General features: G+C 40.2%; 4 protein-coding genes and 2 long non-coding RNA genes across 6 annotated transcripts; 1 reads left to right on the top strand and 5 right to left on the bottom strand.

Annotated features, from left to right (window-relative positions):
* Window positions 1-346: 346 nt before the first annotated feature.
* On the bottom strand, window positions 347-2,484 carry LOC124326880. The gene is made up of 3 exons (XR_006915927.1): window positions 2,351-2,484; window positions 1,263-1,406; window positions 347-483 (listed from the first exon to the last, which is right to left on the bottom strand). It is a non-coding gene; the product is annotated as an uncharacterized LOC124326880 (long non-coding RNA).
* Window positions 2,485-3,157: 673 nt separating this feature from the next.
* Window positions 3,158-4,272, bottom strand: LOC124326793. The gene is made up of 3 exons (XR_006915840.1): window positions 3,920-4,272; window positions 3,648-3,856; window positions 3,158-3,582 (listed from the first exon to the last, which is right to left on the bottom strand). It is a non-coding gene; the product is annotated as an uncharacterized LOC124326793 (long non-coding RNA).
* A 1,456-nt stretch (window positions 4,273-5,728) lies between these two features.
* On the bottom strand, window positions 5,729-7,320 carry LOC124327766 (UDP-N-acetylglucosamine transporter-like). Its single transcript, XM_046786761.1, has 6 exons — window positions 7,198-7,320; window positions 6,737-7,042; window positions 6,516-6,644; window positions 6,279-6,462; window positions 6,087-6,205; window positions 5,729-6,022 (listed from the first exon to the last, which is right to left on the bottom strand). The coding sequence occupies exons 1-6, from the start codon at window positions 7,318-7,320 to the stop codon at window positions 5,729-5,731; spliced, it is 1,155 nt and encodes a 384-aa protein (XP_046642717.1).
* An 8,712-nt stretch (window positions 7,321-16,032) lies between these two features.
* Window positions 16,033-18,175, bottom strand: LOC124327765 (lactosylceramide 1,3-N-acetyl-beta-D-glucosaminyltransferase-like). The gene is made up of 3 exons (XM_046786760.1): window positions 17,404-18,175; window positions 16,539-16,740; window positions 16,033-16,407 (listed from the first exon to the last, which is right to left on the bottom strand). The coding sequence occupies exons 1-3, from the start codon at window positions 18,173-18,175 to the stop codon at window positions 16,182-16,184; spliced, it is 1,200 nt and encodes a 399-aa protein (XP_046642716.1). The 3' UTR covers window positions 16,033-16,181.
* Window positions 18,176-21,985: 3,810 nt separating this feature from the next.
* LOC124327763 (lactosylceramide 4-alpha-galactosyltransferase-like) lies at window positions 21,986-23,367 on the top strand. The gene is made up of 2 exons (XM_046786759.1): window positions 21,986-22,914; window positions 23,016-23,367. The coding sequence occupies exons 1-2, from the start codon at window positions 22,013-22,015 to the stop codon at window positions 23,365-23,367; spliced, it is 1,254 nt and encodes a 417-aa protein (XP_046642715.1). The 5' UTR covers window positions 21,986-22,012.
* Window positions 23,368-24,532: 1,165 nt separating this feature from the next.
* LOC124327762 (alpha-(1,3)-fucosyltransferase C-like) lies at window positions 24,533-25,927 on the bottom strand. Its single transcript, XM_046786758.1, has one exon. It carries the CDS (start codon window positions 25,925-25,927, stop codon window positions 24,533-24,535), a length of 1,395 nt encoding a protein of 464 aa, XP_046642714.1.
* Between the last annotated feature and the right edge of the window lie 523 nt (window positions 25,928-26,450).

The raw sequence follows: 26,450 nt of genomic DNA, 5'->3' as shown, positions 1-26,450 counted from the left end.
AATCCCACGATGAATTCAAATTCAATTGAAAATCCAAATTAATTTGGAAAAATAAACAAATATCGATGACGGATCGGTGCAGTTGTGACAAGTGTAAGCTGTGCGGTGCTGCTGGAACCCACATGAGTCACGTCGTGCCGTTGGGTGTGCCAGGTAGCTGACGCAAGTTTCAAAAACGACAGGCAGTTCGGATTATGAACGAACAAAACACGGTCGACAAGATGGACACCAAAGTGGCCGCCAGGAGGGGGAAACAAACAAACGACAAATGTGCCGCCCAGCAGCTCTGTTCATTTTGAGATATGAGGATAAGAGCTCGGATAGGAGAAATGGTTCGCTTACCTGTCGAATCTGATAAGACTCGCCAGCAGGTGCGTACGGCAGGTGCATTGGCGAGCCATTTTGAAACGGCTGCCGGCCGTCGCCATGATGGACGACGCCATTGGAGACACCGACGACATTATGCAGCAGACAGGGCCGAATCTGTTTAATAGCAGTCAAATTGAAAATAATTAAGATCAGATTTAAACATTATAACAATAAAGGGGCAGTCCCTCTACTCAGACGACACACAAATATAAAAGGATCTTGCTGTTCCATTGAAAAAACATAAATGCGTCCGTCTTGATGAAACCACTTTCTTTTTTCGATTAATTTTAGTGCAGTATTACCAGTGGCATTATAACTGGCATATATTAATCTTTACGGATTTAAAAGATTACGACTTTTAAAAAATTTCTTCCCCCATTTTCGTAAAGGCCAAATTAAAGTATTTTTAAAATGGGACCTAACCATTTCCCTCGAACGGGGTAACTTAACTTGGCCTATGAATTTCAATTGGGGAAGCCAAAACATCAAAGGAACCAAAAATCATACATAAATCGGCTTCGTCATTTAAAATAAAATCCCACGCTGAATTCAAACTCAATTGCAAAACAAATTCGATTTTTTAGAAAATATCGATGGCGGATCTGTGCCGTTGTGGCAAGTCTAAGCTGTGCGGTGCTGCCACTACCGGACGGCGGCTGTAACCCACATGAGTCACGTCGTTCCGTTGGGTGTGTCTGGTAGCTCACGAAAGTTTCAAAAAAGACAGGCAGTTCGGATGAACGAACGAAACACGGTCGAAAAAGATGGACACGAAAGTGGCCAGAAGGGGAAACAAACAAACGACAAATGGGCCGCCCAGCAGTTCTGTTCATTTTAGAAATGAGGATAAAAGAAGTGGTCCGTTATTCCCTGTCGAATCTGATAAGACTCACCACATGCGGCAGGTGCCTGTCACTTAGTCACTTTGACGGGCCATTTTGAAACGGCTGGCGGCCGTCGCCATGATGGACGACGCCATTGGAGGCACCGACGAAATTATGCAGCAAACAGGGCCGAATCTGCTTTTAAAAGTAAAACTGAAAATAATAAAAAGGCGGGATTAAAATCGATTAAAATGGAGGCCTCAGCCATCTAATAGGCCTACATGAACATGTTGGCTGGATAAATCTTTGATGCGGCTACTAACATCTCTGCTCTACTGAAAATAAAAAACGAGAGTTCAAATTCTAATTCCATAACAAATGAACAGCCGAGCCTAGTTGCCTATGACACAAAAAAATCTTTGATAGAGATAGGGGCCCTTTAGACCATTCAACTAGTGAACGAAGTTAGTAACTGGAATAACTACGCGTTGATAACAAGTATCATCGGGCATCGAAAAAAGAAACAATGCGGATGAATCAACTCGCAGGATAAATCCAAGCAGAACAGAACAAGGGACATACAATTTGCTACTATTGAATGTGACCCATTATGTTTACAAACCGGATGGTCTGTTTTTGTTTTTTTTTAAACAACCCCATTGTCCCAAAACACAGAAGAATAAAAAGGAAAAGCATTTACTGACAAAAGTCTTTTAATGGACAACATGACATTTGAATCGTTTTCAATAAATCAATGTCTGAAAGTAATATCCACGGTAAGTTTACATGAAAAGACTGCTGCTGTATGCTCCACCCGAAAATATCAGATGAAAGCCCAGAAATATGCCGGACAAAAACCCTTTTTTAAATTTTTGCATGAATGATTAGTATACCATATTGTGTCATCAAGTAAGGGTGGAGCCATTACGTTCCATTGGCCTTCAGCGAGCACACATTTGCAATTTAATGGTGCTGTTGATTATTGCATTGCACATTATTGCATTATTGCCTACGACTGACTGAATGTTTTAAGTCTGACCTTATGACAACAATCAAATAGTTTTCATGCAAAGAATGAAGTGTAGGTGTTTAAGTTTGTTCAAAATTCAAAATTCGTCTACTTGCTTCGTATACTGCGTCAATGGAAACACTATTACCTTGTTATTTTTGAGGATCTGTCTTTTTCTATGTATATCATCAGCAGTCGCTGCTGGCCAAGGTCTGCAACAATGTTGGAATTTTCGTCAGGAGTTTATTCAGCCAAATAACAGGGGTATCAGGAAGGAAACGTCTTCAACAACAACATCCGAGTATACATCAGAGTTCCACTTGCATCAGCTGATCTGAGGGGATCCGACTAAAAAGTCGTCTGCTTTTCCTTTTTCGGCGATTTCTCGGAAGATAGACAAGTTCCGGATGCTGAGTTGCACAACCGCAAAATTAGGATCGTGCGCCAACGAGTCCTTTTAACGTTGTGGGGATAGTAGAAAGCGGGTTTTTTATTATTTTAAAAGCATAGAATTACTTATCTAATCTTAGAAATGTTCAGGATTATCGTTGTTTAGAACATTCTGCTTTTTATAGAGTAATTTTAAATGTATAATTCAGCTTAGTTTACCCATTAAAATTAAAGAAAGTCCAAGCCTGGGATGCTGTTTAGTCTTTTCTTGTGTTTAATACTTAGAATCTTAGATGTAAACAATAACATGGGTGATCTTAATGCTAGTGATCCAATACTTGGGCAAACTTTAACCCTTTTTTTAAATTGTCCGACTACGCGAAAGGACTAGTGCCAAAAGAAAAAGAAAAGTATCTTGAAAAGTTATTGAAAGTGGATAGTGATTGCCCATACATTTTTTTTTCACATTGAAGAGTTTGGTTATGTGTTTAAAACACCCTATTATGTATACTAAGATTAAAACTGAATTATTGAAATTATGTTGTAATACAAACAAGGATGAAACAAGAAACACAGTGTATTTCACGAATAATTTCACCACGGAGGAACTATAGATCTCATTGAATTCATCAAACAGCAGCAAACAGTCACAACTTTATCAATGAATGCATAATTAGACGAATCTGAACACATGTGCTGGACTTTTATCGGACCTCTCAATATTGTATATTTTTTCCTTAAATTCCCTATACCTCTTTCAATATGAATGCGCTCGTTTGAAATTATTCTTGATCTGTCGGTTTCTGATCCTTCGAGCTGCAGTCTCCTTCCTTTAAAAGTAGGCATTACTAGCGTAGCACCACGTATTTGCAAAGCTTCATCTATCAAGAAACCTCTATCAGCCAATTTTTCTTCACATTGCTTAACTTTGGAATGAAGAAGGTTTAAAGTATCGTGATCTGGGTCATCTAGGTCTTCTTGATCAGGATTCTAATTAATAATGGTATGAAAATTAACTACAACAATTAAGAACAAAACATTATTAGATAACTAACTGTTGAAGTAAGATCATCATGTACAACTTCAGCAGCAACTCTACTTTGTGTAGATTCTTTTTCTTCAGTAGCAGTTTTGTTGATCTTTTGTCGTCTTATAAATCTATGATGATCTCTTTTGGTCTTCTCATCATTGAGAAGTGCATCTTTAGTACCCAATTTTACACTCGGTACCCAATCAGGGTGACTCTCATCTTCATTGGGTTTACCTACATGACGGATAAATACATTATTACATTAGTTCTGTAAGTAAAAGTGAATTATTCACTTACCAGTAATGAAATGATTAGAGCAAATTCGTTGATCTGAAATACCAGTTTTGTCCTTGTTGACGTTAATTTACAAAGATCGTCTTTTCTTCTGGTGTTGTCGTTGTACATACTGTTTTTTACGTTAACTTTTGGATTTCAGAAAAATTGTATTCCAGTTCCAAATTTGTTTACACATCCCAACATACCACAAATCCTAACCATTTTAACAAAGAATCGGAGTATACTCACAGGAAAGAAATTTATGCCTGTGACAGATCTGCTGACAAGTGACAAGCTCAAACACACAAGAAAAGACTAAACAGCATCCCAGGCTTGGACTTTCTTTAATTTTAATGGGTAAACTAAGCTGAATTATACATTTAAAATTACTCTATAAAAAGCAGAATGTTCTAAACAACGATAATCCTGAACATTTCTAAGATTAGATAAGTAATTCTATGCTTAAATAATAAAAAACCCGCTTTCTACTATCCCCACAACGTTAAAAGGACTCGTTGGCGCACGATCCTAATTTTGCGGTTGTGCAACTCAGCATCCGGAACTTGTCTATTATATTTGAATTTTCTAAACGATTTGACGTCCATCAATGAATTGAAATGATAAAATCAGGTTGTTGGGAAGTGAAAATAAGCCGACTGTGTATTGAAATCGTTGCCGTGGCTGAGATTGTATGTTTCAGGAAAATCAATTGCACGAATACAACTATGATCAACAGTTGCTGGCCGCGATGGCTGTCAAATTCAAAAGCATGGTATATCCTTAATATTGAGTTGATATTATGTGTGAGTGATTACAGCAGCAGCAATCTTCATTCCACCGTAATTTCACGGTGTGACGTGTCGTCGTCGTTCACATTGCGCACGATAGCTGCTATACTTTGTTGCGAAATGGTCCATGTTCTCCAGCAGCCAGCCGGCCGTATCCGGTATCCAAGCCCGAGAGAGAATCTCTAATGTTCGTCAGCTTGAGAGATGATCTAACCGTGACCCACGTCCCGAAAAGTACCGCCCGCAAGCACCTGACCGGGACTTTAACCCAAGCCGATTGGAGTTTCTGCTGTGAATAAATATGACTATTTGCATTGCATTGCAGCTATAGAGTGCAGTCGATTTATTCTTTATTCTTTGTGTGCAGTACTACAGCATTGACGTGCAAGAGTTAACTTAGGCCAAAACAAATGCAATGATAATAGTCGAATGATATAGACCAATAACAGCCAAATCAAGTCAAACTAAATAATGTTTAGGTTGAGATTGAGTCTCGGATGTATGTACAAAACATCGCCGATGTTGGCATTCATACTGAAATCATACGTAATTTTAAAAACAAAAATATGATAATGAGAACTTGAATCGAAACAGACAATGCCGCACTTGACTGACACGCAGATGCTGGCACAGGCAGCGCGGATGAAGGGACAGAAACAGGCCATGGCTTTATTATAGATGAGGCATATAAAAAGATATAATACATTTGCCGGGCGACAGTTGCGAACATCGACGACATCGTATGTATGTAGCCACACCCATCTGCTTATTAGAAATGTTTCGCCGCAAACCCTTGGTATTGGCTGCCAACATATATACGCTATGCCCTCACATTGTTGTTTTAAGAGTCAATTTAACACGAATAATGAGCAGCTGTGGCCTAGCAATCCAGCCCCCGTTTCGAGTGAATGTGTCTTGTTCATTTTGGTCATAGTCAGCTGTTTTAGTCAACAAATTTAGATGCTGGTCACAACAGAAATGTAAAAAAGTGATATTTTCTCTTATAAAATCGGGGCGAGTGAGCGCCATTTTTTGAAATGACTCATTGCTGCTCATTACTATTGGAGCAACGGCGACTGGGAAGCGGAAGGGATTGCTGGGTTGACGGAAGCGGTTGACGATGAGTCGGCTGCTGCACAGAATTGGCGGAATAGAGAAAAGTGGCCAATATAATGACGCAAGTGCCGATGAGGAAAGTCGGGGTGAAGGTGTCGTCGTCGCCCAGGAGGAAATAGGAGAGGACGCAGGACAGGGCGATCGAATTGGCGGTGGCGAACGTTTTCAAAATGTTGTCGGCGTATTTCATCGTTCCGGCCACGAGTATCCCGCCGACAGCCTTTAATGATTTGATTGGTTTATGTTCATCTACAAAAGTCAAAATAATGGTTATCAAAATAGACCTGCATGGCGGCTATGAGCCACACGAAGGGAGTGTAGCCGTGGAAAAAGCCTTGACGAATGACGACTGACCCATCCTTGATGACAACGCCCATCAAGGCGAAGAAAACGCAAAACAAACCTAATAAAAATCAGCTGGAGTCGATATAATGTTCGATATTATATATGAAATGTAGAATTGAGTTGAATCTTACTGAGCTGGAAACTTCTGATGAGCAGCAGCGGCTGCTGTCCGTTTTTGATGATCTTCTCGTTGTAGACGCCGGCGAATCCGCTACTGACCGAAGCGAAACCGATGGCCAAAAGGCCCAGCCAATAAGTGGCGTCTTCTCTTTGAGCTCGCCAACTCCAATCTCCAATTTGTCCATTGAAATTGACCTGCGCGTGACATGAAAAGTGATGGACGAGAATCGCGCAGTCGGACCAGTTACTGTTACCTGAGTCAGAATGACTCCCGACATGAGCAGCAACAGGGCGAGCCACCTTTGGATTGGCAAGACTTGATTGAGCAAAATCCTGGCGAACAAGGCCGTCGTCAATATTCTGGCCTGATACGTTACCTGTTAGTCAATTGATTTCTATATGATAGTACTTTGGCCGTTTGACCCATTAGACTGATGCTGATCATTTCGGTTCTAATAGATATAATTACTTGGTAGGTGGTGGCGTCGACACACGACAGGGCGTAAATAATCAAATTGTCCTGGACGACGTAGAGGAAACTGGGCACGGCCAAAGGCAAGGCCTCCAGCGGCCGGCACACAATCTCCTTGTGCAGCAGCTTGACCGCTTCTTTGACGGAGAAATTCCCTTCGGTGACGACAATCAGGGCCGTAATCAGAGTGATTTTGATGGTTTCCATGGTGAGGACCAAGGTGGAGACCAGGTACTTTTGGCTGCTGCTGGACGGGTGATGGCCGATCATGGAGGCCCTCAGACAAAGGACCGTGGCCGTATTCTAGACATAAAATACATTGGATGAACAAATAGCTTCACGATATTATTGTGTTTTCAGAAAATCAACAGGGCGGAATAACACAACTGTATATCACATTGGAATTGCACATTATTATATCAGTCGGTTATAGTATATAGATAGTATAGTAGCCCTACCTGGACGGTTAGCAGTAGTATTAGGCCATAACGAGCGACAGCAGGAGTGCTGGGAGAAGATGTTACTATTTGAGTTTTGAGATGCTGGGCATATTTGACGCTCTGCAAGATGTGAACGAGCATGTTCACAAGACAACGATGAGTCGATGATGAGTTTCAAATAGCTGCGGGAAATGACTATAGAACGCCTGCAGCAGATCTGTCAATTGCATGGTGTCTGTAACCGGACTAAAAATAAATAAATAAATAAATAAAACAACCGTGAGCAAAACGCTGTCCGACAAACCACACACCCCCTTTTCCCGCGTATAATACTGATACTCAGCAACGCCACTCACTGCGAAGAAAAGGACGGTCAATTTCTGCTATATTTTTATTGCCGCTCTTCCTGGATGCTGGACGCTGCTGGAAGACTAATAATAAATGCGAATCAATACTATTGATAATTGAAAATCGGCAAAACCTGCCGCATCTGCTCTATACCAAAAATGTCCAGGAATTGATGGACAATGCCATCAAATTTGTGTCCAAAATGGCCAATTAGCGTAGGCCTACAGCATCTTTAAAACCCTGTACGCTGATTGGGCCATTTTTTGACACAAATCTGATGAAACGTGGATGTTAGACTGCTCCATATTGTGACCAAAGCCGTCCAAAGCGAGCATTCTGGACATTGTGAGGATTTTTTTTTCCTAATTAACCAGATTTCAGGAGATGGAACTTAACTAGGGGGCGTTCGTTTCGTCCTGAATGCTGTCTAGCAAAGGGTATGGTTGGAATACCGCAAGGATTACTTTCTTCCTAATCTTCCCAACACTCCTTTCCACAATTTGCGGGAAATGAAATGGAAATACATTTCCATTTTACGAAATTGAACATTGTTCGCCAGCAGTAATATGTGTTATAAAAGAGGACATACTGTATATATCCAGTTATTATTCTATGTCCTAAAAAGAAACTGAACATTTCTGGTTGGAACAGTTACGACTCGAAACTTACGAGTCTTATCAGATTCGACAAGTTAGCGGACCATTTCTCTCGATTTCTCCCGCAATTTCTCTTTTATCATTTCTAAAATGAACAGAACCTGCGGCAAATTTGTCGTTTGTTCCCCCCCCCCCTCTTTGCCACTTTTGTGTCCATCAGCTTTTCGACCGTGTTGCGTTCGTTCATCCCAACTGCCTGTTCTTTTCTCTCATCTTGCGTGATGTACCCCATCAGGCACAGCCATCGACTCGACCTGACTCACGTGACTCATATACATAGTCCCGCACTTCACTTCCCACTCTTTTCCCGTCTTTTCCGAACTTCTTCCTCGATAGGCGCAGTTATAGCCCATCTACACTTGTCACAATCGCACAGCAGGTTTGCCATCGGCATTCTCCAAATCAAATTTGTTTCAAATGAATTAATAGACACATTGACGGGGCGCCACACCATGCCATTCACAGTGGTGATACAATTACGTCATCTTAATCTTTACGGATTTCAAAGATTATATAACAATACCTTGACATAAAACCTTGATGCATTTTGCAACAACCTGGTTCTGGGCGTCAATCTTGCCGTCATATAGCCACCCAGTGTTTCCTCCTTTTATTAGAAGATAGAAAAGCAAGCTTATCAGCTCGCCGCGAAGGGATAATCGTAAGCCAGTTGAAAACTGTCTTAAATGAAAAATTCAGGGCCTATTGTTAACTCGGACTTATTCACAGTTCACACTTTTCTTCACAGACTTTTTGGTCTTAAAACGGTATTTTTCTGTCAAAGTTCAATATCCTTGCAAGTTATTAACGTTTAGTTTGCTTAACTCTTATTTTCCAATTTTTACACATAAAGTTCAATAATTGAATTTAAAAATAACCATCTTTTAGTCAAATAACTGCAAAACATAAATGCAAATCTGGTTGTTGCGTCATGGATGGGACATCAAAGATTGCGTCATCACGGCGATACTACGGACATCTGGTGGTGATTTGATTGGGCGGAATATATTCGTAAAATTATTTTACTCATGTTTAACCATCCATTACGAATATATTTCAATAAAAATTATCCGACGAGAAGGATGAATTTTAAACTTAACACGTTAAATAAATGACACTTACATATGTAGTGGAAAGTGAAATTTAAACCTAAGGTGAAAAAGTTGTAGTCGCCACCGCCAGATGTCTTTAGTCGTTAAGCAATTATTTTAACAGTTTTTCATTAATTACAGGAGAACTAATTGCGAGCCCGAAGGGCGAAGCTAATAATCGCATACGCAGAAAAAAAAAAGCCATGTCACTTTGTCTGTATGTATGTATGTATGTATGTATGTATGTAACGCTCCATAGCTCGGGCTTTTTACGACACATTTCAGACTTTTTGGTCTTAAAAATTACACAAAAAATATGCGGTGCGACCAGAACAAAAATAATTTCATTTACTTAATTAGTTCTCCTGTAATTAATGAAAAACTGTTAATTTTAACACGTTAATTTTAACGTTTTATTTTAACAGTTTTTCATTAATTACAGGAGAACTAATTAAGTAAATGAAATTATTTTTGTTCTGGTCGCACCGCATATTTTTTGTGTAATTTTTAAGACCAAAAAGTCTGAAATGTGTCGTAAAAAGCCCGAGCTATGGAGCGTTACATACATACATACATACATACATACATACAGACAAAGTGACATGGCTTTTTTTTTTCTGCGTATGCGATTATTAGCTTCGCCCTTCGGGCTCGCAATTACTGTTGAAAGTTGGGAAAACTCAAATCGATTTTGTTATAATCTCTTCGTCGAAGGAGACGAGCTGAAAATCCTCAAACTATTCCCTTTCACAGAGATTGTCGTATCGGCTTCAAAAATGGAGGTATAGTTTCTAGCTTGATGCAATCGGTTATTTTCAATTACCAGCAATTTTTGCTGATGATGTTAATATTAAACACAATTACATTTTGCCATTTGCTGACTTGAAAATTCGCAACTTTTCACGTACAGAACGGAGTGCTATTATTTTAAACAGCACAAGAATCATAAATACGTTGCTTTGGTTATTGCGTCAATGGAAACAATACCGAACCATTGCATTGATATGATGATCCCTATATCCCTATCCCTATTGGCATTACTTATCCTCAGCAGTCCCTTCTATCAAATGAAACTTTGGTTCAACAAATCAATAATAATGCTTAGGGTCGTGGGGAATCCTAGGCTGTTTCATTTTTGACTTTTTTTTGAAATTTTGGGGGGACGCTCGGATTATATGTTCTTATGATATAATGAGACTATCCACCAAGTTTGAGCTAAAAAAAATAAAATTTGATATGCGCGCCTGTCGATTTTCTCCAAAAATTGGCATTTTTTCGCATTTTTTTCGAATAACTTTTTTTCCACTAGTTATTTTTTTCACGACGCTTGCACATAAGTTTCTAATCTTGTTATAGACCTGCACACCGAATTTCATCAAGATCAGAACAAATTATATATGCGCGCCGAGCCAAAACTCTATATTTCCTTGTTACATTTGAATAGGTAGGCAAAAAACGTTAACGGACAGATAAGCCAGACTTTTTAGTAACATCAATTTTTTTTCTAAAGTCTTAAACTACCTGCAACAGAAATTTCTGTTCTTTAACAGAAGCCGTAGCCTCCTTAAAGTCAGTTATCAATTTTATAGCTCTTTCCGCGCAATCATTGACTACTTCTAGTGATCGAACAATTATTTTTACCCTTCGGTACCCAAACATTTTTTCCCAAAAAGAAACTGGAGCTTGTAACCAATCGAGACGTTCCTCTTTTAAATTCAATAAATTGAAAAGAAGCCAACTCTTTGGTCCGATGAAATCAAGTAATTGCTTGGGGTAATCAATGGTATTAAGATAAATCACAGGGAATTTTGGTTTCCGGGTGGGAAGGTTCGTGGACGGGTGTAAGATAAAAGTTTTCTGTTGAAGAACAGGAATTTCTGTTGCATAGGGATTCCCCGGGAATCCCTATTTAATATGCAAGACCACAAGGTTACTACAAAATCACATCCCACAGCAGTTGCGCCAGTTTCACTTTGGACTAGCTCTCATATATACAAAATGTCGTCTGTTGTTACCTTTGTTTGCGATTTCTCGATCGTTTACCGTTAATACCAATGTGCTTCCCCCCCCCCCCATTCCAGTGGAATGCAAATTTTGAAAAAATAAAAAAACCAAAACATAATTTTTTGAATTTGGTTGAACCCTCTGGAATCACAGTCTAGAAGCTTATTTCTCAGTTGTTAATGGGATAAAAATGGTCACCCTAAAGTCCGAATTCTATTTCAACTTGGAGAATCTGCTGTTCTGCCACGATTCTACGAATACGTCACCGAGAAATTACGTCAATTATTTCATTCAATTTTTCGCTCTTGACGTCAAAGAATTTGTCAATAACATATGCGCCGCCCGATCCTGAACTGCGACTCTGTCGACCGACATATAGTGGGAAACACAAGCAAAGCGTCACATAATCCAAATTTCACCACTCCTAGTAATAATATCGTATAGCATTACTATATATTTGCTATATCAGCAATTGTTTATCAGGGTGCATTCAGCACCTAGATTCCCTGTTAGAAGACCTAAATGCAATAGCTTTTACAGTAATATAGCAATTATTTTCTGCTGTGATCACTGGTGAAACCGGGCTGTGCTGTGTGTGTATGAGAAAAATCCGTACACTACTCGCTTTTGATTCCCTCTCATTGGCATTGAAATACAAAATGAAATGTCGTAATCAAATATATTCACAAAGGCATGCTCTCATTCGCAACACACACTTTGTGAATATTTTTCAAACGAATCATTTGATTTCATTCTTCGCTTGTTTGGTGCTGCTCTGCCATGATGGGGAACTGCGTGTGGCAATCCAACTTTGCTGTAATAATATAGTCTACGTCGCGTACTATAGTGACAAAACCTACGTAAATACAGTCGTGGCTGAAAGTTTGTATACCTTGTGCTCAAATATACGCCTTTTTACTCTGTATTGGCGGATAGTCTTAGCCTATCGCAAAGAAAAGGGGGTGTTATTTGTTCAAATTTTTCTTTGTTAACCCAAACCCCTCTACCCCCTCTTTACTTAACTCTACCTCTTAACATCACTAACTATTTTACCGCGATGCGGCAGACGGTTAAGCAACCCTTTTACCTGACGCTAAATGAATAGAAAATAAGGCTGATAGACAGATTCTATTAATTGCCACTATTCTGTCACGCCACCATTTCATTCTAGAACTCTTGCTAATCAAGCGTTCGTAAATTTAATTTTGCGTTCCGTAAAAGGGTTGCTTAACCGTATCCCGTTTCGCGGTAAAATAGTTAGTGATGTTAAAAGGTAGAGTTAAGAAAAGAGGGGGTAGAGGGGTTTGGGTACCAAAGGAAAAATGCGCACAAATAACAACCCCTTTCTCTTGTGATAGGCTCACACTACCCGCCAATACAGAGTAAAAAGGCGTATATTTGAGCACAAGGTATACAAACTTTCAGCCACGACTGTATATTGCAACGTCACAAATTGCTGCTGGGCAAAGTTGCGGTTCAACCAAGACTTAAATATTGAAATACAAGAATGCTGTCACTTGCCGGGTATTATGCTGCGGTTGCAGCGGTAAAAGCGCCTCCAAAGAAATGCAGCGCGTTCCATCCCGACTCGAGTACCAAGACCGAATGACACGGCAGTGTGACTGTCAAGAGAGACGAAACCTTCCACCAACATGCAGGAAGTGCTGCAGGGCAATCAGATAAGGGGGGTAGGAGGACTCTTTATGCTCTCCTGTCTGATATAATGTACTATAGCATATTAACGTCTCCCGAATAAGAATTGCATGATGTTTTTCGCGCTTTGCATACTACGGCCTTTTTATTGAGTCTGATAATAGACCCCTTTCAAATAACAATGGACGTACGCCATATGTCAGCACGATGAGCTGAATCATAGACCATATTATACAGAGCCTAGACTATCAACCCTGCATAAACAGCAGCCTATACTCTATACATTTCCATAAACCGTCATAGTCCCTAACCCTTGCTGTGAATGGAAACACCAATCACTCAAAAATGTTTGATTTAAGTTATTATAAGTCTAATCAAAAAAGAAAACGAAACATTTCTCGTCCCTGCAGGTGCATGGACCATTTGGAGTCATCAAGTCCCGTGTCGCCGTTATATATATCGCCCGATATCGCCGGATGTTCTTTCACCTGCACTGGTTGTTTTGTCTATTCGACTCAAATGCAACGTACAGAGACAGTGCGTGACTAACGTGAAAGCCAACATGCTGTCGTCGTTTACGTCGATATCTCTAGAGTTCAAATAATAATGCTTTTTCCATACAACGAAGAGGCCGGTGTGCATGGCGACAGGCTCCCTCTTGCTGGTCATGTAATTGCTTCAAGTGTTTAAAGCTCAAATGTTTTTGAATTAGATTTTTTTTACAACCAACTGCTAACAAAGTTGTGAGGTACAAAGCCGGGCCTGATCTGCATCAGTCGTTCTACAAATTATATGAGTTATTCGAATAAACCCTGGCTGAGTAGCGAAACAAAAACGAGCTGAGAAAATAAACTGAAGAAAAAGAAATTAAATGACAAACCGACTAGCTCTAGAATAATTCTACTCCGTACTGTCACGATTCATAGATAATCAACGCCAGCACTAAACAGTCAAAAAGGAAGAATATAGAGATTGAATGTTGTTCTACCTTTATGCATGGGAAATATAAGGGCATGCAGGCGTATCCATCCACAGATGCTTAATACATCCGCAGAATCCACCAGCAGTGGGATCGACAGGGTGAAAGAGGGTGTCCTCGTGAATACACCCACATCACTCATATGGCCGTACACAAGGACATTTGAAGAAAGGGGGAAAAGAGATAGGTACCTCGATTGATGACATTGATGGTTTCTCCAATCCAGGGGGGGGGATGCTGTTTATCTAAATACAAAATAGAAAATGAGTTACGGAAAATTAGATTGACAGAAACAACAAGTAAAGAAAAGTTGCAAATGAGACAGTGCAGTGTAAAACCTAATTGTTCAAAAAAAAAACAGGAGAATTGAAGGTTTTCCATGCAATGCATTGCATTTATGCAAGTGATGCATGTTTAAAAAACAGCTAGCAATTTAAAAGGAAATTAACGGAAATCATTAATCAATGAAAAATGATTGGCCTACTTATAAGATTGTTGATGACGAAAGGTACCCACCCAAGCAGAACTGTCACACCTTTTGTTGGTGACGTTCTGGTGTTGACCAAGGCCTCAAATCTGCACTGTTAAGGAATAGGTTATATACATACAGTTTAAACAAACTGTCATGCATTGATATGGGGGCTCAAGCTAAATTGATAATATTATAATGCTAATCAGAAACAAACAATCCACAAATTTGTAACAGGTTTTTCTCCAAACTCCTGACTGTATGAGCAGTTAATAAGCTCCCAGCAAATCATTGCATTTGTATTGTTATGGTTTTATTTACCTGTCAAACAAAATGGAAAGAGTGTGTATTCAGCGATTCTTTAAAGAGCCACGACACCAGTTAAAACGACGACGACCTTTTCCTGATTTTATTTGTCGTGTATATACAGCCTTCCAAAAAATTGGTCGTTCCGTTTTCCGTCTCTTTTTCGACATCATCACTTGCCATCCATAAACAAAACGAAAGCAGACGACACTAAGCTCATGCTTTCTGGTTATAATAGAACTATCGATAGAAATAATCGTGCCCCATTCATTATCACGTTCCTTTTTCGAATACGTTTAGTCTGCCTCAGTTAAAAAATAAAAAATACTGACAATTAATTATAGACTTTGATAAGGCTATATACCGACAAATTTATTTTGGGCGTTCGCTTCCTCTTGAGCTGATGGCCAAGTGATTGGCCTCCTATACGACCGTCAATTAATTGTCAGAACTTTGACTCTGCTGTGATTAGGCCTACATGGTGCATTCAAGCGAGTTCAAGAACAATAAAACAGAAAATCATAATTTTTTATTTTAGAATGAAATGTTTTCTTTTTATACAAAAAATGGGGATAAATAATCATTGCTATTATATACAGTCGCGGCTGAAAGTTTCTTTACGTGTAGCTAAAAAACCCGCCTTTTTACTGTGTATTGGCGGATGGTGTTAGCCTATGGTAGAGGCTGAGCTACCTTATTTGCTCGTTTCTTTATTTTTTACCGCCTTTCTTTACTTAACTCTACCTCTTAACATTGATTACTAATTTACCCGCGATAACGCAAACGTTACGCATTCCTACTACCCAATGCTAAAATGAAACTAATCAATGCAGAAATTGTCACAGTTACAAACTGATCAATCATCTGTCATTTTATCGTTTCATTTAAGAGCTATTGCTAGTTTATTGGGCAACGATGCAATTGCCTGATTATCGGCCATGGTTACCTATAGTTTAGAAAGCCGCGCCAACAAATCATTGTCGAAGGTGTAAGGGGGTAGGGGGTAAAACTTGAGAAAATCGAGCAAATAAGGTAACTCAACCTCTACCATAGGCTAATACCATCCGCCAATACACAGTAAAAAGGCGGGTTTTGGAGCTACACGTAAAGAAACTTTCAGCCGCGACTGTATATACTGTAGTACCTAAACTACTTTTTGACGGTTCGCGTCACTTATTTTGAGAAAAGAGGATGGCAGCCATGGCCTGTGGTTATTAAGGGAATAAAGGTTATATGATCGACCAATTATATATTGTTAGACCTATTTTGTTGAATATATGGGTATACATTATAGTGCATGAAATACAAAATCGGACTTTTTTTTAAATGACTATATTTAAACTCAGGTTTTGGGACCGAGAATTTGCATTTCATCATAGTTCTGACTTCTGATATGGGTGCTTTTAATTCTGTTTCGTACGCGTTCAACAAGCGAAATCAAGTTTGAATTGATTTCCAAAATCCAGAAAGTCTTGACCATCGAAATGACTCGCAGTTTAGTTTTGCTGGCTGGTGCCAAAAAGAAAGTCAGATCGATCGGCCGGCTCGTCGATGGTCTTATTGTCCTTGTCAATGCAATGACTTTTGGGCAGACTTTGATGGTAAAAGTGGTGGCTCACGAAATGGGAAGAGTTCATTGCGTCGGAGGATCCCGTTGTCCACAAAACCGAATTGCGCACGAAACACGGGTCGGCGTAGCTGGCCGGCATATCGACAAAAATTCTAAAAACAACGCGGCAAAATGGTCGGCAGCACAGCATCAGCAGCGACCCCATCAATTATTTATTTAGGAATATACAATGCTGTATAGCTAATGTCTAGTTTGTTATATCAAATGAAGTTATTAGGCCTACTGGTTGGACGTGCGGAGTTTAACTTTGGCCTTGACGGCGCACAATCCCACGAGGTACATGTCGTCCCATATGAAATAGGGAGTGACTTGCATGGCCGACAGGATGGGACGGACGGCGCTGCCGGCAATCACCACTCCAGCCCCTTGGAAGTAAATGGGGAACTTGTGCCACGGCCAATTCTCGTAACTCGTCATCCATTTACCTATACAAATTCACTATATTGTGTAGCCTATATACATCAACTGTGCTGATGGCACAAAAAGTTAGACGCTCGAAAGAAAAACCTATACAGTCGTGGCTGAAAGTTTGTATACCTTGTGCTCAAATATACGCCTTTTTACTCTGTATTGGCGGGTAGTGTGAGCCTATCACAAGAGAAAGGGGTTGTTATTTGTTCGCATTTTTCTTTGTTTACTCAAACCCCTCTACCCCCCTCTTTTCTTAACTCTACCTCTTAACATCACTAACTATTTTACCGCGATGCGGCAGACGGTTAAGCAACCCTTTTACGGAACGCAAAATGAAATTTACGAACGCTTGATTAGCAAGTGTTCTAGAATTAAACGGTGGCGTGACAGAATAGTTGCAATTAATAGAATCTGTCTATCAGCCTTATTTTCTATTCATTTAGCGTTAGGTAAAAGGGTTGCTTAACCGTCTGCCGCATCGCGGTAAAATAGTTAGTGATGTTAAGAGGTAGAGTTAAGTAAAGAGGGGGTAGAGGGGTTTGGGTTAACAAAGAAAAATTTGAACAAATAACACCCCCTTTTCTTTGCGATAGGCTAAGACTATCCGCCAATACAGAGTAAAAAGGCGGGTATTTGAGCACAAGGTATACAAACTTTCAGCCACGACTGTATATTACCTCCCTTCCGGTCCGGAATAATTCCTCCGCATTGGCGGCCGTAGATACTTTGATCGGTCACCGTCAACGAGTAAAGGACCGTCGCCAAATTGTGGACGTTGACGTAGACGTCGTCGTCCACTTTCAGGACGAAATCGACTCGAGGGCAATAAGTGTCGACCCAGTTGAAGAGACTGGCCAGTTTCACCGACAAGTCCACGTACCTGTCGATCATGTTGACCTGTAAAATGTCGCCGAATGTCTCACTTTCCTCCTTGACTTTTTGCTGGACGACGCTGTCGTTATTTGTTAAGCCGACGAGGAAGCCGAAACCCACCACGTCCAGCGGATGATTCAAATTGGTTTGATTTCTGAAATGAGCGGGCCATGTTCGACGAATGGTGGCCCGTCTTTCAAAATTGTTGGGACCCGAAATGACGCTGACAAAGAGACTGCGCCGATGACGACTACCGTTAACTTTGCTGTTGATGCTGCCGACTAATTGGCCGCCGGCGGCGGCACAAGGTGCTATGTTGATGGGATAACGGAACCAGCTAATGTCATTGACAACCGGTCCCGCCATTCCGGGCAACATTCGATTGCCAGCACTGCTGAGGGGCAAACTTTTCAGATCCAAGTTGGCCGTCATGAACCGGATGTAATTCTCGATGCCGTCGTACTCCTTGTCACGCAAATGAAAGGCTAGGTAATGGAACAATTTTCGATTGATGCTGATGGTGACATCCGTGCTGTCGTTATCCAATCTACCACCTTTCTGTACACAGCACAGCATATTGCATCAGGGAAATCAGTTGACAGTAGAATCAAAAATGTGAAAACAATTTGTCATCATGCAAAAAAGACAACAGCCAACAGTAAACATATTAACCTGCTCATTGATGAAAGATGACGGATGACGGACCAAATCGACCAAATAAATCAAATAGGAAAGAGTGCCAATCAATAAGAACCATTTGAGACAGACGTTGATATGCTGCAATGGTATTATTTTGAAGGGTAGCATTCTCCCTGAAACAACCTATCGGCGTTCAGTTGCCCAACGCACTGCGCATCAGCAGTAAAATGCTATACACCTACGTTTGCTGGAAAAGTGTTTGGTTATGACCATGTGTGGTCACACTATAGATATATGCATAGTAGCCTATAACGCCCCGTAGCCTATATAGAATATAGATAGTGATCAATCAACATTTTCAAACGCATCCCTACTAAGACGCGCTATCCAAGCGATATCCCAGGTATGTACAACGGGATGTTGGCGTCCCTCATCCCATGTGGATGTTCAGGTTACGCTACCAGTATGTACAGTATCCTACAAAAAAATTCGAACGGCGATTTTTTTGTTTTGAGCCACCTATCCATATTTCGGGAAACTGTTTGGCTTCTTTCTTCGCTTCTTTCCAAGTAAAATGAATTCAAAATGTTAAATAGGAGAGAAAAGTATAGAAAGAATAATAGCTGATGAAACCCTAAATTACTTATTTCAATTGGAATGATCATCCTAACTACAGACAATTTTGGACGTACTTTAGATATACCCCACAGTACGTCAAGGGGAAGGTAATTAGGATCCTATTCCCCATCCATTGTATGTAAAATGGGATGTACCAGATCCCAAAATTTACATTCCATGGATATACCATGGACGTCCATGTCTTAGTAGGGATGATAATAACATACTGTAGCTATAAAAACTATAGATGCTGTAACAATATTATCTATATATTGGCTGTGCTTTTATATTTTGACTATAGTCTAGTCTTTATAGCCTAGGTTTATTTGGTAGACATCAGGGTATTACTTTATAAGAGTTGTGTGCTGATATAATTATGTCATTATGTGTATAGAGGTCGGTAAATCTCGGGTGCTGCCTGATGAGAAAAATCATTATAATTGTATATGTAACATACAGTATACACTATACAGCTATCATTATGAATAGGATATAATATAGCGGTCAGATATGAAACTATATAGCCCCGCGCGAGCTCTGGTTCATTCCAAATGGGAGGGGCTATATAATCTCCGTATATTATTACATATGGGTTATATGTGATGATTAGGCCTATATATTGTATAATATAGTCTACAGTGATATAATATCTGTATGTAGCCCGATGTAGCCTAAACTATATACAGATGCACTGCTAAAATGGCAAAAAAGTGTCGAATAATGTATTTTCCCATGTATCACTTGATTGCGCTGGCTAAACGGATGGGTGAAAATACGGATCAAAGTCAAAATGAACGGGTTCATTTGGGTTGATTGTCGTATTGGTACCGTTTGATCGGGTGCTGCTGACGACGCATTGGGTTTTATTTTGATAAAAGTCTTCAATAGCCACGTGAGACTGATTCATTAAACTGCCCGAAGAAGTCAGCCATGAAACAAAAAGACGGAGATTGCAGGGTCGGGATAAGTCGGGGCATTCCATCGAGAAGACGCTGTTGGAAGAAAAAATGGCATATATCCTATTATAATTACATATCAGTTGAAAATTATAAATAATTATTAAAAATGTAATAATAACCTGGTCGATTTGGAAGAAAAATTAATAGTGATGTTCGTTTTTTCTGTACAAATACCGATGTAATAAACGTCATCAGACGTCATTATAGGCGTCGTTTGCATAGCAGCCAATAAAGAAAGAATTGAATTCCCGGAAATGACCACACCCGCCCCATTAAAAAAACGAGGATATCTAGTCCATGGCCACTCCTCGTACGAGATCAAATGTTTTCCTTCTGATAAAAAATCCGTCGTTAGGCCTATACTGTATAGCCTGATTTTCTTGAAATATATATTGAATAACTATAATAGCTATATACCTAATGTTTTATATAATATTTACCTCGGTCAGGAATGTAGTCTCTACCGTAACCAATATAGGAACCAAACAACGTCTGATTTGGCGAGTGCTGCGCCTTCTGCTGCTCGTTAACGAAATGAGCTAGATTGCGCACATTAACGTAGACATCGTCGTCCACCTTGAGTAGAAAATCAATTTGTGCTGCGCAGTATCTGTTCAACCAATTGAAAAGGCCAGCCACTTTAATAGCCAATCTATAGTAGATGTCAGGGATTTCAATTTGAATGATGTCTTTGTGAGTTTTGCTTTCTTCTTCGATTTTGATTTGCGTTACATTTTTGTCTGCCAATCCTAAAATGAAAGCGAATCCGGTAATGTTCATCATCAATTTTTGACTGCTGTGATTGCTGTCGAGATTGAAATGAGTTCGCCACGTCTGTCGGATTATGTTTCGCTTCTCGAAATTATCCGGGGCCGATACGACAGCGATAAAAACACTTGGATAATCTGTTTTCACTTTTGTTGGACACGGCGAAATGGTGATGGGATACCGAAACGACGTAAAATTATTAATCACGGGACCGTATTCCGGTTTGAGTGGTTCGATTCCGGCCAATGGCAACATGCCTAGGCGTGCCACCGTGTACAGGGTGTAGTTTTCCGCTCCGGGGTAGGGCGTGTTCCGCAAATGTGTCGCCATGTAATTAAATAACTTTCGATCGAGTGCTGCTGCTGTTGAAGCGTTGTTTTTGGCTTTTAAAAGAATTTCCTTTTCTTTCTCAGTTTGCAATGTTTTTTTCAGCCTTAGCATCTCGTTTTGGCAAACATTTATTTTCCCTTCTAGAATTTGTTTCTCCTGGTACAAAAAATCGATCGTTTCCTCCAGATTCTTGTTGTCACATGAAAGTTTGACAATATTGGTGTCGCCTACCATCACATTCCTAATAGATTGGAACCTCTAAATGGTATCCAAGTAGAAATATGATTGTAATTAACATATACGTCAAAGTATGATTACAAGATATAATATCGTCACGATAAAGACGTGCTGTAAATAACAGCTTATTCATATGTAGTATATATATAGGATATACCTGCTCATCAAACATGTAGGAATAACAAATGAAGTAGAAAACGCTGGTGGCGATTAATAACACCAATGCGACGACACTGCCAGCGATGGATAATTGCGGGCTTAACCGTCGGATTTTGGTCAGACTATTCAAATTCATGATGGGTGTATGTTATAATCGGTTATAATAGTCGTTGGTGTGCACGACCTTTTTTCTTGGGATAGATTTTCAAAAACAAACTTGGGTATAGTTTTTAAATATTTAGTTTTAGTGTGGGAACCAGTGACCAAATATAAAATTCAAAATATAACCAAGAGAGGTAGGCTACTGTATATGGGAATAACTAACGTTCAACCTACGTCGCTATTGAGTGTATATACATGTCTATATAGCATATCGCATATGCTTATTGGTTATATAGCCATCTATCGTAATGATATTTAGCCACTCCCACATTCAAATGCGAACTCTATACCCTGTATAGTAGTTATTTTTTCTATATTATACCAAAATTTTTGGTTGTGGCTATACATTCTATATTATATATGTATATATGGTCCACTCAACGTATCCATACATAATTCGTCCATATATCAAACAGTTTTGGGGAAAGCAACCCAGCAATATAAGCGGCGTTAGCTTCAAGGAAGAAATAATATATGTATTTATTATAGTGAAAGCGTATAGATTTGTAAAAATTCGACGCGAAGAAAATCATCAATTAAAATGGCGCCACTTTCCAATTACTACATTTGGAATAGACTATTGCCATTGAGTTATCTGAGACATCAGCAAGGTATTCGGCTAGTGCACCTTGTAGGTCTATTCGTGTGTTTTGTGGCGTTTTTTTTATATTTGACCGTGTTTTTTAACTGGAAAGTCGTTTCCGTTTGGTCAAGTGAACGGTTCAACATCAGTCGAGTTCAGCAGAAAGTATCGATTGATACAAAAGTTGATCTCAGTAAATGTTGTGTGTCTCCCGGTAGTTGGAAAGATATTTGCGGCCAATCCAATTGCACTTTGACATCGTGTCCAGCAGCAGCAGCAGCATCTCCTCAGACTTTAAATCAGCAGTTGAAGCCCGACAGACACAACGCCTTTTTCCTGGAGACATCCGGCAACGGCGAATTTCTGACCATCCGCCAGGCCTGTGCCGTCGAGTCACTAGCCTTTCACAATCCAAATCTGACCGTCAACGTCCTTTTCATGATGGACAACGCATCAACAACACACAGCAGTAGGCCTAATGGAATCAATCAAAGCAAAGTGCTGCCAGCCGAAACCAATCTCGATAAATTAAAGGAGAAATACAACAACATTGAGTTCATAACTCTCAATTTGGACGACTACGTTGCCGGGACTCTGCTGGAGAAATGGTATCACTGCAACGACTGGAGGAAAGGGCAGTATCACGTCGCCCATCTCAGCGATGGACTCCGTCTTTTGACGCTGCACAAATTTGGCGGATATTATTTCGATCTGGATATCATCTTTGTGAGACGAGTCACTTACTACCATAACTTTGTTTCTGCAGAAGCGAGTAACAGTTTGTGCAACAACGCCATTCATGTCGACTATGGGCATCCAGTTATACAATTGGCTGTTAGAGATTTCCCCTTGCATTACAGGTGATTTAAATATGCTATGTATATGAATATCATCATATATAAGTCACTTTGGCGCAATTTTCAAGATTTTGTATACATTTTGTTTTTTTTAATGCCAACAGGAAAGAAGCGTGGACGCACAACGGACCCGATTTGTTGATGCGAGTCATGAAGACATTTTGCGGGGAGGAGAACCTCAGCAAGATGTATTATGTCACTTGCCGAGGGTTCAACGTCTTACCCATGTTGACGTTCAATTCCTTACACTACAGCAAATGGAAAGACTTATTCAGACAAAGGCCAACCAATGAGACTCGAGCACCGAGTTGGATCAGCAAAGAAATCGTCGGTGTCCACATTTGGAACAAGCTCAGCTACAACGAAACGGCCTACAAGAACTCGACACAGGAATACGTCCGACTGGTCAGGGACAATTGCCCCGTCATCTTCTCCATTGCACCCGAAACTTTTTAATTTAATTATAATACTTATTTTGCTGGTCTGATGATTTATAGGCCTATATGCCGTATATGCCTGCTGTTTATATATACAGGCTACAGACAAAAAAAAGGCTGCTGGCAAAATAGCAGGCAACAATCAAATTTAGGCTACTAAATTACTGCTCCCTATACAGTCGTGGCTGAAAGTTTGTATACCTTGTGCTCAAATATACGCCTTTTTACTCTGTATTGGCGGGTAGTGTGAGCCTATCACAAGAGAAAGGGGTTGTTATTTGTCCGCATTTTTCCTTGTTAACCCAAACCCCTGTACCCCCTCTTTTCTTAACTCTACCCTTTAACATCACTAACTATTTTACCGCGAAACGGGAGACGGTTAAGCAACCCTTTTACGGAACGCAAAATGAAATTTACGAACGCTTGATTAGCAAGAGTTCTAGAATTAAACGGTGGCGTGACAGAATAGTGGCAATTAATAGAATCTGTCTATCAGCCTTATTTTCTATTCATTTAGCGTCAGGTAAAAGGGTTGCATAACCGTCTCCCGTTTCGCGGTAAAATAGTTAGTGATGTTAAAAATAATAAAGGGTAGAGTTAAGAAAAGAGGGGGGTAGAGGGGTTTGGGTTAACAAGGAAAAATGCGCACAAATAACAACCCCTTTCTCTTGTGATAGGCTGACACTACCCGCCAATACAGAGTAAAAAGGCGTATATTTGAGCACAAGGTATACAAACTTTCAGCCACGACTGTATAATAAATTTCAAAATAATTTCTATATGATACAAGGTCTCAGTACCTAAATGTTTCTGCATATGTATATTGTGAAACGACAGTATATAATTCTGCTGATGGAGGTTAAAACATCGAAATCCGATCTAAAATTGCCTGAATCAACCATGTAATAGCCTAATATCTAATATAAAGTATCATTACAGCTATATACTTACTATGCTGGTGTCAGCAGCATGCATGCTGATATAGCATTTGTTTCGGGTTGATTTTATTGCTGGGGTAATAATATATAACAGAATAATACTAAAGCGAAAGGAATTTTATGAAAAATGTAGGCCTATACTACTCTTTTTTTGTTGTTATGCAGGGATTGTCAATAAAACAAGTGCGCTATATGTATATTATATATTATAGAACTATAATATAATAGGTTTTTTCTGCTCTCGTCTCAGACAATGATAAGAGATTTGGGGGGTGATGAACAAGTTTGATTTGTAGTCTGACCAGACCACCATGCGGCCACGTCGAGTATCGTTTTCTCTTCATTAGCGAGCGGGTCCCTCAGCATCATCAGCTGCAGCAACCGACATAGATGACACCATCCATCCAAAGGAGCCGCATCGACAACGTATTGGCTTCTCCATTGAAAATAACTCGCGTAGAGGGTGTCGTTGGCCATCAGCTTCTTCAAATGGTTGGCCAGAGCCTCTGGATTCTCGAAATCTCTGGCGTTGACGTAGGAGCCGGCCGGCAGATAAAGGGAGTAATCGGATCCGCCATAAACCACCGGCACCGTGTCGTGCGCCAGCGGTCGATACAGTTTCTCCGTGATGTAATCGGGACAGAGGGAATTCTCGAAACTCAAATAAAAACGATAATGACGGCTCAGCATCTGATCGCATTCAAATTTATTTGGACACGAATGCTGGTTGCTGCCATTGCCGCATTTCCCGTAAATGTCCACCGCAATGAATTGAGACAAGCGGCGGACCACTGATTCCCGCTGGCTGTTTGAATTGCAATTGGAAACGAACCAGGCGACAGTGCGGTTCTTGCTGCTGCTTATTGTCACATTATTCATATCAGACAGGACCACTGCTGCGGAATCTGCTGCTGGATGTTTTTCAATAACTCCTAATACTGATGCTGAGTCAGCATTTATTCCATAACGTGGAAATTGCAAGCAAGAAGGTGATGATGGGTCGATGCATCGCAGGCGACCGTAAGCGTGCAGTTCAACGACATCCGAGTCGCGGCGATACGTCATCGTCCTGTTGAAGTAATTGCGGAAGACGGGCCGCTGTAGAAATTCCAGGTCCGTGTGGACGGGCGATTCCAGCAGAAAGAAGACGAACATTTGATGAGGACGTCTCCATCCGGGTGGAGGCAAATCTTCGACGTGAAGGTCCCGACCGTGAAAGATGACGGCGTCGCTGTCGTTCAACAGTCCTCGATCCGTCGTCGTCAGGCAGCAACTCGATGCGTTAACATCATCAGCACCTATTGTGCAAGAAGCGAATGGCTTGCTGCCTAGTCCAACCTCGAAATCGTTGGTCCCAAAGAATTTCGTCCAGTAGAGAATAATTGATGGCTGCTGATGCTGAGAAGTATGATGGATCTTGTTTCTTGTTGGACTTGTTCCCACTAATACATTTCGATGCCGATTATCTAGCTGCTGCAATTTGTGTCGATCGGTTTCACGTAAAACAAGAATCAAGACGACAGCGACACTTACAAAAATGGTGACGTAATAGAGCCTCGATCGTAGAGACAAATTTCGTGGACGAAATAAATAATTGCACCGCCACCAGTCGTCCATCGTATAATACTCGTTGTCGTTCATCGATGTACAAAACATGCGGGACTAGTCTATCGCAAGTGAGTGTATAACATATGGTAAGGTATAAATGCTAATAACGATGCTGCTGGATAAAATAATATGAAGCGGCGCGTGGTGTGATCGAAAACGACGTGTGCACAGGACTTTGCCTATGCGTTGTAATATATATCTTATAGGGCGGAGTCACATATGCTGTAGTTGTATATAGACCAGTAGGCCTAATTCAAATAAGAAAATTTGCTTTTGGATATATAATATATAGGCTATACATTTAATATTATATTATTTCGTAGGCTAGTTTGTTAATGGTTATGAACCAGCAATCAATCAATTCTGAAAATTTCCGCCGCAAAATACAGTCATGCTGCCTGCAAGTTTCTTTAGCAGGCAAACTGCTCTAGCCTATACAGTCGCGGCTGAAAGTTTCTATACGTGTAGCTCAAAAACACGCCTTTTTACTGTGTATTGGCGGATGGTGTTAGCCTATGGTAGAGGTTGAGCTACCTTATTTGCTCGTTTCTTTATT

This window comes from Daphnia pulicaria, chromosome 2 (genome assembly GCF_021234035.1).
Source record: "Daphnia pulicaria isolate SC F1-1A chromosome 2, SC_F0-13Bv2, whole genome shotgun sequence".
Lineage (NCBI taxonomy): Eukaryota > Metazoa > Arthropoda > Branchiopoda > Diplostraca > Daphniidae > Daphnia > Daphnia pulicaria.
The sequence above is the reverse complement of the archived record's forward strand: the minus strand, read 5'-3'. Positions and strand labels throughout refer to the sequence as shown.